This window comes from Colletotrichum orchidophilum (genome assembly GCF_001831195.1).
Source record: "Colletotrichum orchidophilum strain IMI 309357 chromosome Unknown Scaffold_90.1, whole genome shotgun sequence".
In the NCBI taxonomy this organism is placed as follows: domain Eukaryota; kingdom Fungi; phylum Ascomycota; class Sordariomycetes; order Glomerellales; family Glomerellaceae; genus Colletotrichum; species Colletotrichum orchidophilum.
In genome coordinates, this window is record NW_019173046.1 from 177,288 (window position 1) to 192,662 (window position 15,375).

The following is a 15,375-nucleotide window of genomic DNA, read 5'->3' on the forward strand; positions in this document are numbered from 1 at the left end:
CTGTCCTCCCAAGCGCACTAAGTGGTGGGCGGAGCACCGGGATTCGCAGGTGCGGGGCAACCGAATCCGTCCGTCTCACTAGCCCCCGGACTCGGCGGCAGCCCGCGCCCACGCAACTTTCCCCGGGTCACCTCTCATCACTCCGATATAGAGACGTGGCCTGCTACCGTGTCCAACGGGTCGAACTTGCAACGTCTCCTGATAAGTCTTACATCAGGCCTCGTGGTCTTCTGCTTCAATCAGATAAATACCAGCTAAGCCCAAACTTGCAATCGTCTTGCTCAACTCTGTCAGCGGCACCTCTCTTACTCCCCTTCATAGCCCAATTCTAAAAACACGATGGCTTCCACTTTGGACGCAGTCCTCGCCAAGTATACTGCCTCTGGCAACGACACAAACGACAAGCTGCTTGGCGCATCCTTCATCGTCGTAAACAAAGATGGTACCATTCCTCCCTAATGCAGCCCCAATACCTCCCAATTCTAACCATGGCTGCAGGGACCCTATACAGCAACGCGGCGGGCCGAATTGACTTTCCCCTCGAGGCGCGCCCTTGGAGTCTCGACACCTTCACCTTCGTCGCGTCACTGACCAAGGTCATTACTTCCACCGCCGTCATGCAGCTGGTTGAGCAGGGCCGACTAGGTCTGGACGACGACATGCGCAAGATTGTGCCAGAGCTCGGAGGCATGCAGATCCTTCGTGGCTTTGACGAGAACGACAAGCCCATTCTCGAAGATAATACCAAGCCAATCACACTCCGGTACGAAAAACACCTGATCCATTCTGATTTGCGACACCTTGTCGTACTACGTAGGTACTGAACGCGAACTCTCTAGGATGCTCCTCACCCACACCGTCGGCCTGGGCTACGATCTGATGCCAGACCTCCTCCAATGGTCCAAATCCATCGGCCGCACCGTCACGAACCTCTCGGGCACCCTCAAGGGCTTCGAAACGCCCCTCATGTTCACCCCCGGCGAAGGGTGGTACTACGGCACGGCCATCGACTGGGCAGGCCAGGCCCTGGAGCGCGTCACGGGCACCACCCTGGGCGCCTACCTCTCCGAGCACGTCTTTGGCCCGCTCGGCATGCGAGACACGGGTTTCTGGCCCGAGAAGCTGCCCCACGTCGCCGAGCGGACCGCCGCCTTCCAGATCCGCGGCGGCGACGGGTCCTCCCTGGCTCCCGGCGCCAACCCGCGCACCGAAAGCCCCGACGCCATCGACAGCGGCGGCGCGGGTCTCTGGACCACCGCGCAGGACTACAGCGTTTTCCTCCGCGCCCTGCTGAATAATCAGCTCGTGAAGAAGGAGACCGCGGACGAGATGTTCCGCCCGCAGCTGGACGTGAGGCAGGCTAGGTATTTCGAGAAGCTCTCGGCCGAATGGGGCGGCGCGCTGGCGGTGGAGTTCCCGCTGGACATGGAGCTCAATCATGGGCTGGTGGGATGTATCAATATGCGCGACGTGCCGGGGAAGCGCAAGAAGGGAAGTCTGCAGTGGAGCGGGATGTGCAATAGCCATTGGTGGCTGGATCGGGAGACGGGTGTCGCTGCGGTGCTTATCGTCCAGTCCCAGCCTCACGCCGAGCCGGTCGTGACTAGGCTTTACAATGATTTGGAGAGGGCGGTCTACGGCGGGCTTCTGAAGAAATGATAGGCTTGTATCAATGGGTGGGTGGTCAAGGTTACGTGTGGGTGGGTGTGTGTGTACGAGGGGGTACGGAAAACCAGACGTCTCCTTTTCTTTATGCGGTGACCTCGTCGGGCATTTCCATAGACTCGAGTACATTCTCCAATACCTTCCTGCACTGTCTCCGGTAGTGATAGGCCATGAGCTGGTTCCTCGTCGCCTCGGACTCGTCCATTTCAAACTCGGACTGATCCAGCCGCTCAAGCTCCTGTAGGACCTTGTTCTGGATAATGCCAATGGTCTGGAACAGCAAAGGCTGGGTGGCTGCGGGGATCCGTCCAGTCAAGATCATCCTCAACCTCTCCAGATCCGCCCGGGAACCATCATTATCATCATCATCATCATCAACAACACCACCGCCACCACCCTCCGGCACCGGGAGCATCTCGCTCCGCTGCTCAGCCGTCGTCTGCGCGAGAACCAGCTCCCACACCATGCTATCCTGCACATGCCTAAACGGAGGCAAGATCTCGTCGCCCCTAACATCGCTCAGCAACCGCACGGATCGCGCAGCCACAGAGCTCGGGTCAGCGACAGGCCGCAGAGAAATCAGATAATCCTTGGGCTTATTGCCGGCCGCCCCGGCGCCATCGGCACCGGCTGCCTCTGCCGCGGCCTTGGCGCCACCGCGCTTCTGGACATGGACGTAGTCGTTGTGTACGCCCTCGGATTCGGGGATCCGGAAGCCGTACGCCAGCATGAGTTCGGCGTTCGTCTTGGTGGTGCCGTAGTTGTTGAAGACTTGCGCGCCGGGGGCGTACGGATCCAACGTGCGCAGGCCGACAATGTCCTCGCCCGCGGCATCACTAGTGGAGGACGTCGCCCACGCGACCCGGGCTGTCGGGCTGTGGTTGCCCACGTCGAACAGGGGCAGCAGCAGCGAAAAGTCGTCGACGGCGCAACCCTCTGGCAGCGAGAGGGTGTGCTGCCTCGCCGCGGGGATGACGAGGGAAGGGCGGAAGCTCCGACTGGTGAAGATGCAGTAGGCCCAGTTGTAGAGGAGGCGGGTGTAGTCATGCCGGGCGGGGTTGTCGCCAAAGGCGGCGAGGGCGTGCTTGTGTTCGGATCTCAGGCGGGCTTTGATCTCGGCGATGGCGACGTGGGCGTTTGTATCCTCGAGGAGCTCGACGTCGTCCGAGGGCCAGAGAGGGGGGAGGGCCCAGTGGGCGAGGTTCGCGGGCTGAGGGAGGGTTCTGATGTAGGGGTACCAGAAGGAGTCTTTGCCGAGAAGGTATTGGCGAATTAGGAAGAAGCGGCTGATGACGTGCGGCGGGACGGATGCGAGAAAGGAGGAGGGAAAAGCCTCGTGGTTGTTATTGTGGTGGAAGCCTGGGTTGGGTGTGGTGGTGGCGTTGAGGTAGGAGAGCGTCAGGGCCAGGGGACAGGTGACGACGGTGTCGCCAGGGCTGACGCCGGCGCTCTCGGGGGAGACGCGGAAGGAGTTGCCGGTGTTGGGGTCGTTGTAGACCTCGACTGACGGGTGGAAGGCGGCTCCGTGGGACTTTGCCCAGTCCACTAGCTCATCCATGGTGGCTGTCTGGGGCTGGCTGTGTTTTGCACGTGGGTGAACGTGAGTGTGAGTTTGAATGTAAGTGACTAGGAAGTGAGTGAATGAGTCTAATAATGGCGGATGAGGACGGATGAGACTGAGGGTGTGAATGAGTGAGTCTGAGAGTGTGATAGAATGACAGGGTGTGAGCTAAAGTAGTCGCCCTTCCCTTTTTGGCGCCGGCAATGCGAGTAATTCGACGTCTAGGTCTAGTGTAGACTCAGGACGCCACAGACGATAACAAAAGGCACAGATCTTGGAACTTTGGACCCTTCTTGAATTAGCTCATTCTTCAGCAAATAGGGTTGACTGGCTCTCAATTGTCCGGAAAGTAGTGTGGTTGATGTTCAGACTTTTTTCGTCTTCAGCTTCGGCGTCAGGGTCCGGTGTGCGGGGTACGAAAATCAAGGTGAAGGTGGGGTGTTAATTTACTCACCGAGAAACTAATAGTAAAGTGGCGTCAATAGAGGGGGATGCCGGTGGAGACGATGATCCGATGTTTTCCATCAAAAGAGCTTGTTTCTCTGCGGATACCATGTTGCTACCGACGCTGCGATGCAGGTCCATCCAGCCATCCGTGCGCTACGTCTGTCTGATACTTGCGCCGGACATATGTTCTTTGATACATCTCATTGTTCGTGATATGAGCCTTTGTAGTGGTAACTTTACCAATCAGTTTGGCAGATTGAGCTGCAGAGAGTAGGTCGGGTTGATCGATGGACAGCGGACGGAGTCTGAATTGTTGCCTGTCCTCATCAGATAGTACCTCATCCTCTGCATACCACAGAAGATCGGCGGCGATCGGAGTGATCATCGAGTCCCATCATGATTAGATGCGAGTCACAGAAACTCTTGGTCGAAAGCCTCGAGATCGGCCTGAAGTGAAATCGTCAACACGTTACAGCTATTGCTCTTGAATGACTCTCATTCCAGCCAAAGGCAGTGGCATTCCTACATGAATGTCCTTTCGAGACCTCTAATCTATAATCCGCAGAGCTTGTGTCCACCCGGACCGAAGATACCTCGTCACCGGGCCCAGGTTACCTTAATTCGATGTTTTGGTTGTTTCTCACTTCCTTGAATGGTATCCTAGGTTTTCTCTCACCCGAACTCCACAATACACATTGAATCTGTCTCGGGACCAGGCAGGATGAACTGTAAGCTCGCAAAATATCCAGTGAATTGAGGTGTCCATCATCAATGCGATGACCATCTCACTCATGCCTTGTGTCTGCTGAACTTATTTAACGTTCCACAATATGCCTAAAACCGTAAGCCGTCTTCATTAGAAGCAGCCTCCCCAATATGCAAAATTCAATGTCCCGCGAGTTCCTCGCCCTCTCCATCCCCGTCCCCAATCGCCAAAGACGCCGCTCCCTCCATCGCGAACCCAAATATACGCGCATACCACCCCTGAGACCAATAACTCATTTCGATATTATGCGACGCCCCAGGAATCACGCTCCCCTCCACCCGTCGACTCCCCGTGAACGCAGCTATGTACTCCCTCACATCCTCCTCCTTTGAAAACCACAACCCATCCCTCCCCGCAAGACCAATCAGCACCGGCGCCGCAATCCTCCCCGCAAACTTATCCCGCCAGCCGGCGAGCCACTTACTCCGCAGGTCGGCCGTCTCGCGGTACGGCATCGGATGGTCCAGACGGGCCGTGTGCCTCAGCAGCGACGCGTCCGCCGTGCCGGGCGGGAACATTAGCATGTCTTTGATGTGGTGCGGGAAGTGGACGTGCGACGGCGGCGGGTCGTCGGGTGGTGTGAAGTCCTCGGTGCGGTAGTTCTTCACAGCGTTTCCGAAGCCCGAGATGGTGATGGCGGCGAGCGGGTACGCGGGCGATGTCTCCTCGGCGTGCAATGCCGCCGCGACGCAGGCACCTGGGGCGCCGAGTGAATGGCAGTGCAGAGCGATGGCGGAGCACCCGCTTGGCACGGCGAACTCGTCCCAGAGGGCCGGGAGGATGGTGCGATGGAGGACGGTGCCCCATTCCTCGTAAAAGGAGGACGATGCCGGGATGGCGTCCCCGACGGGAGTGGTGTCGTTGTACCCCGGACGATCGAGGGCGATGAAGGGCACGCCGGTGGCGGCGCTGATGTGCCGGGCGCTGTAGGTGTCGTCGATGTCGAAGTAAGTGCCAGAAAAGGTGCCGCCGTGCAGGCCGACGATGAGGGGACAGTGAGCTGGGCGGAGTGGGTTGTCGGCGGCGGCGGCGGCGGCGGCGGCGGGCGCGGGAATGCTGTGGAGCCCGGAGACGGTCTTGCCGTCCGGGAGGGTGAGTTTGAAGGCCTGCATTGCGCACTGCTAGGAACCGGTGATTTTTTAGATACGTTGTGTAATTCTGTACAACAGAGAGACAGCTGACTGAAAGAACTTAACTAGATTGAATCAGGAGAGAGAAAGGCAGTCCCTGAATTCCGACCGCCCATGTTATAACAAACCTACATGTACCAACCTACCTAGTCCTCAACCCTGCGTCGCATTCCCCCTGGCTCCTGTTAGGAAGTTGAGGGCGGAGATGGGGGGTTTATCGCTCCTGGGCTTTTCCGGCTGTTGGTAGCGGATGCATCGTGTCTGGTTCCGGCATGTATGACTCGATTGCCACGGAAAAGTAGTGGGCGATGGCGCCAGCAGGCCGCCCTCAAGACCCCATACATGCCCGCCCAAGGTTGCAACCGCATACTCCCATCCACTCGGAATCAAGTCCGCCTTTTGAGATGGGGCTATTAAGACCATGTTGCTGCTCAGTCTGGTTTACCCCGGCCTTCATCGCCATTCGTACCCCCCCAGCATCGCCTCAAGAATAACCCGTTCCAAAGCTCCTCCTAAGCTCCCTTCCAAGGACGCTTCTTACGCGCTCACAACTCACTTTCTTGCTCTCGCGCCCTCGAGGTTAGACAGCAGAGCCGCATCGGCGGCACCCAAAGACCCCTCAGATCCCTCGCCAGCCGCTACCACCACAACTACAACTATCGCACCCGCCCCCACAGCAGCACAATCTCACGATGATCACCAACCCACCTCAGAGCCCCATCGCAGCCGACGACCAAGTGGCCCCGGCCCTGGACCTAAACTCGACGCCGGGCCTCTGATCCCCAGAAGACGGCTACTCGAGCGGGACCGAGTCGGGCTCCTCGCGGGCCTCGACGTCCCTGGCCTCCAACATGCGCGACTACAGCTTCAAAAACAGGCGTCGGTACTACCGGTACAAGAAGGTCCAGTACCACTTTCCCAATGACGACGACGACGAGCATGGGTTCTTGCACGACACCACAATAACGGCCGGCTAATGATCACGATGACCAGTGGGCAATAGGTTTCCCGAAGCCGACTCCAGCGGCATAGATCCGAGCCCGATCTAGCCCGAGTTCGTGCCGCCAAATCTCCGGTTCATGGTCGACGACGCCGATGTGAAGTGGGTCTACCGGGACAACCACTTTGACCTTATCCACCTCCGAAACATGGCACACTCCATCCATAAGTAGCCGAAGCTCTTCGCCGGAGCATACCGGTAAGCCCCGAATGTCTCCGTGTCTTCTTCCTAGCCGTTCAACGGACTCACCCAGAGAGCCAAGCCGGAATAGCCTCAATCTCTCACTCCCAAACACTCAAACCAACACCAAAGTTCATATAAAAAGAGACCAGCGTTCCAAAACCAGGAGGCTAGGTTGAACCCCGAGAAACGCGCTGGGTCTACGACTGCGACGACGGCACGATGCCTCCAGATTTCAACCCTCGTCAAAATGGTCGCCAACATCAAAGAGACCCTCGTCAAGCTCGACATCAAGATGAACGCCGCGAAGCTCTACCCTTCCCACGTCGCGGCGGCAGGTTTCGTCAACCTTGCGCTCCAAGTTCAAAAGGTGCCTGTGGGCCCCCTGGCGAGAGACGACATCCTGAAGAAGATTAGGAAGTAGTACTGTTGCGCGGCTATTCATGATGGCCTGAACGCTATTACAATTGGCTCGTTTATCAGGGGTCTTGGGTGGGCGCCTGACGAGGTTGAGGTATTTCTGATTCAGGTGACGGGGGATAGGGGGGATTTATTGGATTGGAACTTTCATCCATATGTTCACTTTCATTCTGTCGCAGCGCAGAAACCGCTCGAGGTGTGAGATGCTCCGGGTGAGATGTGGTTGAGCGGGACGTTCTTGTGGGTGGTGAGCGTGGGCAACGGAGGGTGTGTGTACATGTCTGATGTCCTGAGCCAAGAGAGTAAGGAGATGGAATGGATGAGGCAAGAAATCAGAAAGAACGACGGAAGTTCTCAATCCTGCCTTTGATACACCTACCCATGATTCCACTTGGAGACTCTTGGTTCAATATGTCCGCCGCGTAACGAGGATGAGCATGATGAGAACGCTGCGTAGGGTCTCCATGGACCATGCCGATACTGCAAGGCATTCCCGTACACCGTCTATCACCCACACGCCTCAAAAACGATCCAATGTTTCCGATTCCTCAATCTTTTGCATTGTGTCAGACTCAATGAGTATCACAGAGTGTTCGTAGGGGCATGTTGGAATCACCGAGCCACTTTTGACGCGCTCATATAACGTGTAGGTTGAAGAACGATACAAAGTTGTTGCAGTGATAACCTTGGTATGTAATGTGTTGCAGCCTCGGGTTACCTTCGTTCACCAAGGAAAGCTCCTCATTCGACTCTACACACGGCCCGACCCGTCATCCTGAGCTCCAGCACGGTTATGAAATTACCAATTTTTGCTTGTGCTAATGGAAGATGGGATCTAAAACAATCCTAGCTCCAATCAAGTAGATCATCCGCAAATTCAAAAGAGCCAGATGCCCCCGTCGACACCATCAAGAAAATATCTCGGAGATCTTCAATCCTTCGGACCCATCTAGATTAGCCCACACAAAAGTCTTGCATCTGACATATACGCACCTCGCTCGATCAAGAGATTGCTGTCATCCGAAAGGTAGACTCGTCGTGTGGTGACTGCATCTGGGCGGGCCGGCCTTCAGGTCAGATGAGCAGACAGGAAAAGGTGCCACCATCGACTTATAGCCGGGGACGCTGCAGTGAAGCATGTGAATGTGTGGCTGATAGCCACCACTTTAAAGCAACCTCGTGATGGAGCAATCGCGAGATTATAGACCGGCGGCCATGACGTGACCCATCATCAAAACTGTTGAAATTTGGCAGAAGCTGCGGCGCTGACGTATAGCGCTGCAAAGGCTCAATTCATGCTCGTGAGAATGACGCCCAAATAGTGGCGTGTGATGGATAGCGTGGGAGCGAGCTGCCAACACCAAGTTGTCGAAGGGCCGTCCTTGAATAGCCGTGAGGTGTTCGAGAACGAGAGCAAAGTAGCCCTGGTCCGGAACCGAGCTAATGAACGACATGATCTGAGGAATGTTGGGGGACGCGGGAGCATTGACCGAGATGATCCGTCCTGTAGATACGCATCCATCGTATGATCCCGACGGCAATGAGAGGCTCTGCGCCATGGGCTGAACTTTGCTTGTTTCCGAGAACTGCGGCCGGTGACGTTGCTCACGGGACCCGAAATTTGCAGCCGCGGGGTAATTTGCGCATTAGGTCTGGCCGGAAATATGTTCTGCGCAGCTTATTTGAAACTGAGAAACGTTGAAATGAGCAGTGAGAATGACTAAAAAGACCAGAAGAAAGCCTCCGCTTCAACCACGAGCCCTTGCGACAGTGGACAGCGGGGTCGAGGTCGTGATGGGGCCGCGAAGTTACCCGCTACAAGGATAGTATGCAGCATCCTGGTCCCTGCTTTTGGGGGACTTGCAAAACCACCTTCGGGATGCTGTGCTATCAGAGTAACAGGGAGCCTTCAGTTCACCGGAAGACGTGAGGGAAGACGCTATCCATAGTCGAGCAGCTTGGTTGACGAAACAAAGGTACTTTAGGGACTGACCGAAAGGCTCTGTGCTATTATCGATACAAATTCAACAAGAGCGTCCTGCGGGAACCTCAACGACCTGCAGGATCCCCACATACATGGCATTTGTCCCCGTTACACTACGACCCGGAACTAGCCCCTTCCGCACTACACGGGGACCGAGAATAGCGTCGTGGGCCGTGGTCCTTTCGGCACCGGGGGCACGCTAATGGTTGGGGTGCAGGTCGGGTTCTAGGTGAGCTGGCCCTCGCCTCATTCTCCACCTCGGTGTGCTGGAATAGTTCAACCACTCTTGAACATGAGCTAGGTCAGAACTATCGGCTGACGCTTGGAACAATCACCGTGTCTGGGATACTTGAAGATGAATGATGTTGGATGAAGTGGACTAGACAGCGCCCAACGGGGAAGAGTACGTATTGTCAGCCAGAGCCAGCTGAAGGGACTGCTGGTCTTCCTTAGTAGCGCTACTTTGCAATGAGGGGCAATCCCGGTGTCGGAAAGTTGGCGGATAGTGATGATGCTCTTCTGCTTCTCGTCAATCTCGGATTGGCAGGGGAAAGAGGGTGCGCTCTGTCGAGAGGGCTGCCGGCAGCCGCAAGTCGGCCGCAATGTAAGATGAAAAATCGATGGGAGTCGCGTGGACTTGGTTACCATTCACCGGCCGCTCGGGACTCGTCGAGTTCTCGCCAACTCGAGATATTGTGGTGGGTGGTGTGGTCCAGTAGGAACGGGTTTCCGGGGTCCTCACACCACAATGGCGGCGTCCCCCACGACTGTTAGGATTGACAGCCGGTGGCTCGAAGCTTGTAGTCTGCTCACCGACTCTTGTTTGCGTGGGTGATGCAGCACGCTGGGCATGGTGATGATTAGCATGAAGGCACCTGAGATGACATGCGGTGTGGTGCTACGCTGGGAGGCATGGCTGATGCGTTCCGCCGTGCTGGCTCGTGTCTCCGTGGTGGTGTGCCATTGGTGTGCTGCTTCAAGCGACGTTGAAACGGAGTGGAGACGAGAAGATTATTGAAACTCATTACTATGGCTCTGCGTAAAGTCAAGAAACGAAGAATGGGAACACGAGAGCCATGCTTTGCTTGCGTGTCGAAAAACGAGGTACGAGTAGTGGGGTAGAGAGTATTGGTAACATGTCGCTTGAAAGAGGAGCACGTTGGAGGCAGCCTTAATCCTCTGTGGGGTGGTGGCACAGTGGCTTATCGGACGGTACGTATTTGTTTGGGCCAAGGCTGAGGTGGTTTGATGTATCACAAAGTGGCAGCTGGTACTCAAACTGTTCTTAACTTGGGGTGATATTGGAAGGTGCAGATGCCGGGCCAAAGCAAGCAGAGGAATTGGCCATGATGGTCCAATGGTCCAAGTACAGAAGAAATGCTGCGTTGTTGGCAAGTCCATGTATTGAGTTTCTAGTCCTACATGCTCATGTGCTTTTGCGTAGGTAGTCCTCGCAGGTGAGCAAGGCCGTGTAACTGTGGCTTCCAACAGCCAGGTAGTAAGTACCCAACGGCATGACCCCAAGAGAGTAAAAACATGGTACAAGGTGGACAGTCACGTTTAGCAAGAGGGCGGGGACAACGAGTACCTACCTCTAAGGCACTGGAGCTCTGTTACAAGGTACCTTACCTACCTTATAGAGCGAAGAGAAGTTGCCCACGCTGGTCCACGGGGACCAACGGCCCCCCCCTCCCGAATCCCCAGCCGTGGCTCCTCCCCCATGCCAGAGTGCTTGCTCCCACGCGGGGTGTCGCCCCTGTTTTAGTTTGCGTCACCTGCGAGTTGAAAATCTGAGGTGGTGTCCTTCCTACCTTAGGTAGGCCGCGCAGATGCATCCAGGCCGTACTCTCAACGAGAGAAGTCAAGTGAGATACGTACTCGATCTGGCCTGACGTTGCGTGACCTCACGGTGACCGTTCGCGGCCGGCCCCACTTGGCCGTTACCCGTCCGAACGTACCGGTCGGGGAAGGGACCCTGCCTCGCCTCCTTCCTTGGCCCTGTCCATGCAAGACACCTTTTTCTCTTCTTTCCCCTTGGGCAGGAGGCAGTGTTCGTCGTCCATCTACCGCCTGCCTCGCATTGTCTGGTACCCTGCCTTGCTTATTGCATGGCATCCCGCGTCCAAATACTGAGATACATTAACACCGCATGTTGAACATGCGCCTGCGGCAAGGCACGGTCGGTACGGTCGGTACGGCTCAAGAGACATCCAATGCATGGCCAGGTGAGGTGAGGTGAGCTCCAAGCTGTTCCTCCCCCATCAACATTGTCTCCTGCCCGAAGGTGCAGATACGGCATGATCGTCCCACCGTGGCTTCCCAACCCGGTCATCCTCTTCGGCTACCGGTAGCTGGTGTGCTCACCTACCTGACTTGGGTAGACACTGCCCGCGTCTTTTTGTGCCTTACCGTCTTGCTTTTCCCTTGAGATGTTGACAATTCCGTCAGCTGACTAGGTACCTACCTTAGGTACCTTATTCATTTGATCCTTCCCAGTCATCTCGCATTCATCCCGTCTTCCCCTCCCTCACCCAGGCCAGCCAGCCTGCCTGCCGGCCACGCCTGCTAAGCTTCACTATTGACCGTGTCTGTCCACCGGCATTACCTCTTCTTTTGCTCCCAGATCCCAACCGTCGTCAACACAAAATCCTTCCGTCCCCTCGCCTCAAATAATTCTCCCCCTCCTCTGCTTCTTCTCTCCGTCGACGATAAAGACCCAACATCTACCACCTCGCATCGTAAGGTAGACAATTGTGCTCAACTTAGCTCCATTTCTCCTCCCCAAAGCCACACAGTCCATTGACGAAACCCACCTTACTACCTTATGCCAAACAGCTCACCCTCTACAAACACCACCATCATGGTCAATCCTAAGCAGCCGGGTCGCCAGTTCTCACTGGGAGCTTCAGCTCATCGAAGGAGACAAATGAGCACCATGCACGAGCAAGGCAATCATTTCGGTCCAGCTTTGACTGTGAGTTGCCCCCTCACGACAGTTCATAATGTCAACCTTCCATGCTTGTCTCACCTTCATGGCCTGATGCGTCCATTCACACCTGGCCCAAGACGATGAACCACAACCCTGTTCAATTGATTTGCTTCTGCTCTGGTTGGGCTTTTCGGTCCGGGAGAATTTGCTGTTGTATTTGGGTTCTTGCTGTGCAACGACCAAATGAAACCGAATTGACTGACAAGACTGCCACAGACCCTCTACTGCGGTATCTCTGCCGTATTCGCCGACTCCCACACTGCTGTGGTTGCCCTGGCAATCCACGATACCGTCTACTTGCTCGACTTCACTGTCAAGCACATCAACCTCGACGATAGTTCCCAGACAGGCAATGATGCCATTGCCGACTATGTTATCAATACCCTTGAGGACTATGAGCATGCCAACTTTTCAAAGTTCATTGGTGCCGGTCTGCCCATGACCCTCAAGTACATGAGCCAGACCCTGTGCTCCCGCCTCTGGCTTGATCTCGACATTGTCCCAGTAGTCTTGCGCCCTGATGATGAGCACAAGGAGAAGAGTTTCTGGGACATCAAGCGCGTTGACGAGCAGGCCGACTCTATGGCTCGCAAGTGCATCATGTAAGACGCAGCCCTCCCAAACCGGCATGTAAAATCTTCCTGACAATGTCTTGCAGGAACTTTGGTCCTTCCCTCGTTCCCCTACTCCAGGTTGGCTGGAGAGGAGTCGTCCAGACCGACGCTGGCTTCCGCGTGCAGCTTAACACAATCCAAAACCACAAGGATACCTGCGGTGCTCCTACTTGGGATGCCACCATGTTCTACGCCAAAAAGCTTCGCGAGAACAAGACCAAGGTTGCCTTTTTCAGCAGTACCCCTCAAGGTGGTGGAGTCGCCTTGATGCGACACGCTCTCGTCAGGTTTGCTCGTACCATCGGGGTCGACCTGACTTGGTATGGTACGTTGTTTTCCGCATTGAAACAAGACCACGTTGCTGTTGGAGAATCGTATGGAACTGACATCATAGCTAGTGCCCAAGCCAAGGCCCGGCGTCTTCAGGGTGACCAAGAATATCCACAACATCCTCCAGGGCGTCAGCCACCCTGACCAGCGCATCTCTGCCGAGGAGAAGCAGTCCATTATCGACTGGATCACGGACAATGCCAACCGTTACTGGCTTTCCGAAGGAGGCCCTCTGCGACCCCCCGAAGAGGGCGGTGCCGACGTTGTCATGGTGAGCTTTCCCCAACCCGTTTCCCCCGCTCGGCCCAGCTGTCATCCCCAAACCGGAAGTCTTGCTACCCCTCCCCCCACTTGCACGGCTACCCCTCCACGGGCGCATCCAACATGGAATCATCTCCACAGGAGCTCCCTCGTCCCACCCTGTTTGACAAGACACCTCTGCATCACATCCCAGCTACGATCATAGTGTAGACTGCTGCTAACTGCCTGCCCCATCCAGATTGATGACCCGCAAATGCCTGGCTTGATTCCCCTGATCAAGAAGCTGACACCCGATCGACCTGTTCTCTACAGATCCCACATCCAGATTCGCAGCGACCTGACTGCAAAGGCTGGTTCCCCTCAGGAAGACATCTGGAGCTTCCTGTGGAGCAACATCCAGTATGCGGACATGTTCATCAGCCATCCCATCCCCATCTTTGTGCCGCACAACGTGCCCCGGGAGAAGGTGGTCTACCTCCCAGCCACCACTGATTGGCTGGATGGTCTGAACAAGCCTCTCAACAAATGGGACACTGGTTACTACGGCCACATCTACAACACCGCGTGCCGCAACCAGGGAATGACTGAGCTTGAGTGGCCTCTCCGCAAGTATATCATCCAGGTGGCTCGTTTCGATCCTTCCAAAGGCATTCCCACTGTGATTGACTCTTATGCCGAATTCCGGCGTTTGTTGGAGGAGAAGGGCGAGACGGACATCCCTCAGCTCGTTGTCTGTGGCAATGGCTCGGTCGATGACCCCGACGCAAGCATGATCTACGATCAGACCATGAACCAGCTCGAGAAGCATTATCCCCACTTGGTCAAGGACTGCAGCATCATGCGCCTCGAGCCCAATGACCAGCTCCTCAACACTGTCATCGCCAACGCTCACGTTGTCCTTCAACTCTCTACCCGCGAGGGTTTCGAGGTCAAGGTTTCGGAGGCGCTGCACGCTGGCCGCCCTGTCATTGCGACTCTCGCAGGTGGTATTCCACTTCAGGTAAAGGACAATGTCAATGGCTACTTGGTCGAGCCCGGCGACTACAAGGCCGTTGCTGGTCACCTCTTGAAGCTCTTCACCGACGATGAGCTGCACAAGAAAATGAGCCATGCCGCCGCTACTGGCGTGAGCGACGAGGTTGGCACGGTTGGCAACGCACTGGGTTGGTTCTACCTTGCCGCCAAGTGGGCGGAAGTCGGTGTCAAGCCTGGTCTGCGCGGTGACGAGCGCTGGGTCAACGACATGGCCCGCGAGGAGGCCGACAAGCCATACAGCGACAGCGAGAACCGTCTGCCGCGCCATTTCACACAGAAGAAGGAGATTCCTGTCGTTTCTGGAAAGACCAACGGCCAGAACGGCGATGACAGTCAGTGAGAGCGTATGACTGCATATTTGCGGATGAAAGCACCATGTTGTGACATGTTATGACTGGGACTTGGACCATTCAAAAGTTATCGCAAAAGAGAAAAAAACGGGCGGTTCGCGGAGTCTCTTATAGACTTGAGATGGATGGTTGCTAGATGGATTCCTTTTGTCAGTATTCGAATTGATATCACCTCACTTTAGCTTTTAAGCTGTGGACGTGGCCTTTGATTGATGGTGTGTAGATGCGAGGTGATGTTTCGTCGCAGATATGAAAAGGTTTGGGCGCGGCTCAAGGTGCATGAAAGTACCGGGGTGAACCCAGATGACACCAGGTGACAGGGTGACAGGCGCTCTGCCGGACGCCGAGTACGCCGCGCAAGCCCCGGTCGGATTCCCGATTGCTACAAGTCCAGTCTCACCGCGAATCAGTGAGTTGTCGCGGCCAGCCGCGCGTACCAGGTCCCTTGCCAGAAAGGGGAAGGTAATTGAAGTACTCCGTACGTGTATCCGTAATTGGGGTTCGAAAATCACTGGGTTGCCTAGATATCTTTATGAGTGCGGGGCCACGAGTCATTTTGCCAGATCTCTTTACGGCTGATCCTTCCGATTGATAAGCCCAGCCATAAGTTGCCACCTCCCACGTTGCATTTTTCCCGTTGCTT

General features: G+C 55.8%; 5 protein-coding genes across 5 annotated transcripts; 3 read left to right on the top strand and 2 right to left on the bottom strand.

Annotated features, from left to right (window-relative positions):
* Window positions 1-339: 339 nt before the first annotated feature.
* Window positions 340-1,659, top strand: CORC01_09768 (beta-lactamase; the record flags this gene model as incomplete). Its single annotated transcript, XM_022621397.1, has 3 exons — window positions 340-442; window positions 499-763; window positions 840-1,659. 3 exons carry the CDS (start codon window positions 340-342, stop codon window positions 1,657-1,659), a joined length of 1,188 nt encoding a protein of 395 aa, XP_022472136.1.
* Window positions 1,660-1,750: 91 nt separating this feature from the next.
* On the bottom strand, window positions 1,751-3,223 carry CORC01_09769 (SET domain-containing protein; the record flags this gene model as incomplete). The annotated part of the gene is made up of 1 exon (XM_022621398.1): window positions 1,751-3,223. The coding sequence occupies one exon, from the start codon at window positions 3,221-3,223 to the stop codon at window positions 1,751-1,753; it is 1,473 nt and encodes a 490-aa protein (XP_022472137.1).
* A 1,335-nt stretch (window positions 3,224-4,558) lies between these two features.
* CORC01_09770 (uncharacterized protein) lies at window positions 4,559-5,551 on the bottom strand (the record flags this gene model as incomplete). The annotated part of the gene is made up of 1 exon (XM_022621399.1): window positions 4,559-5,551. One exon carries the CDS (start codon window positions 5,549-5,551, stop codon window positions 4,559-4,561), a length of 993 nt encoding a protein of 330 aa, XP_022472138.1.
* A 439-nt stretch (window positions 5,552-5,990) lies between these two features.
* Window positions 5,991-7,173, top strand: CORC01_09771 (TAM domain methyltransferase; the record flags this gene model as incomplete). The annotated part of the gene is made up of 4 exons (XM_022621400.1): window positions 5,991-6,461; window positions 6,619-6,675; window positions 6,742-6,767; window positions 6,882-7,173. The coding sequence occupies 4 exons, from the start codon at window positions 5,991-5,993 to the stop codon at window positions 7,171-7,173; spliced, it is 846 nt and encodes a 281-aa protein (XP_022472139.1).
* A 4,804-nt stretch (window positions 7,174-11,977) lies between these two features.
* CORC01_09772 (glycosyl transferase group 1) lies at window positions 11,978-14,722 on the top strand (the record flags this gene model as incomplete). The annotated part of the gene is made up of 5 exons (XM_022621401.1): window positions 11,978-12,127; window positions 12,359-12,744; window positions 12,801-13,081; window positions 13,155-13,357; window positions 13,586-14,722. The coding sequence occupies 5 exons, from the start codon at window positions 11,978-11,980 to the stop codon at window positions 14,720-14,722; spliced, it is 2,157 nt and encodes a 718-aa protein (XP_022472140.1).
* Window positions 14,723-15,375: the final 653 nt, after the last annotated feature.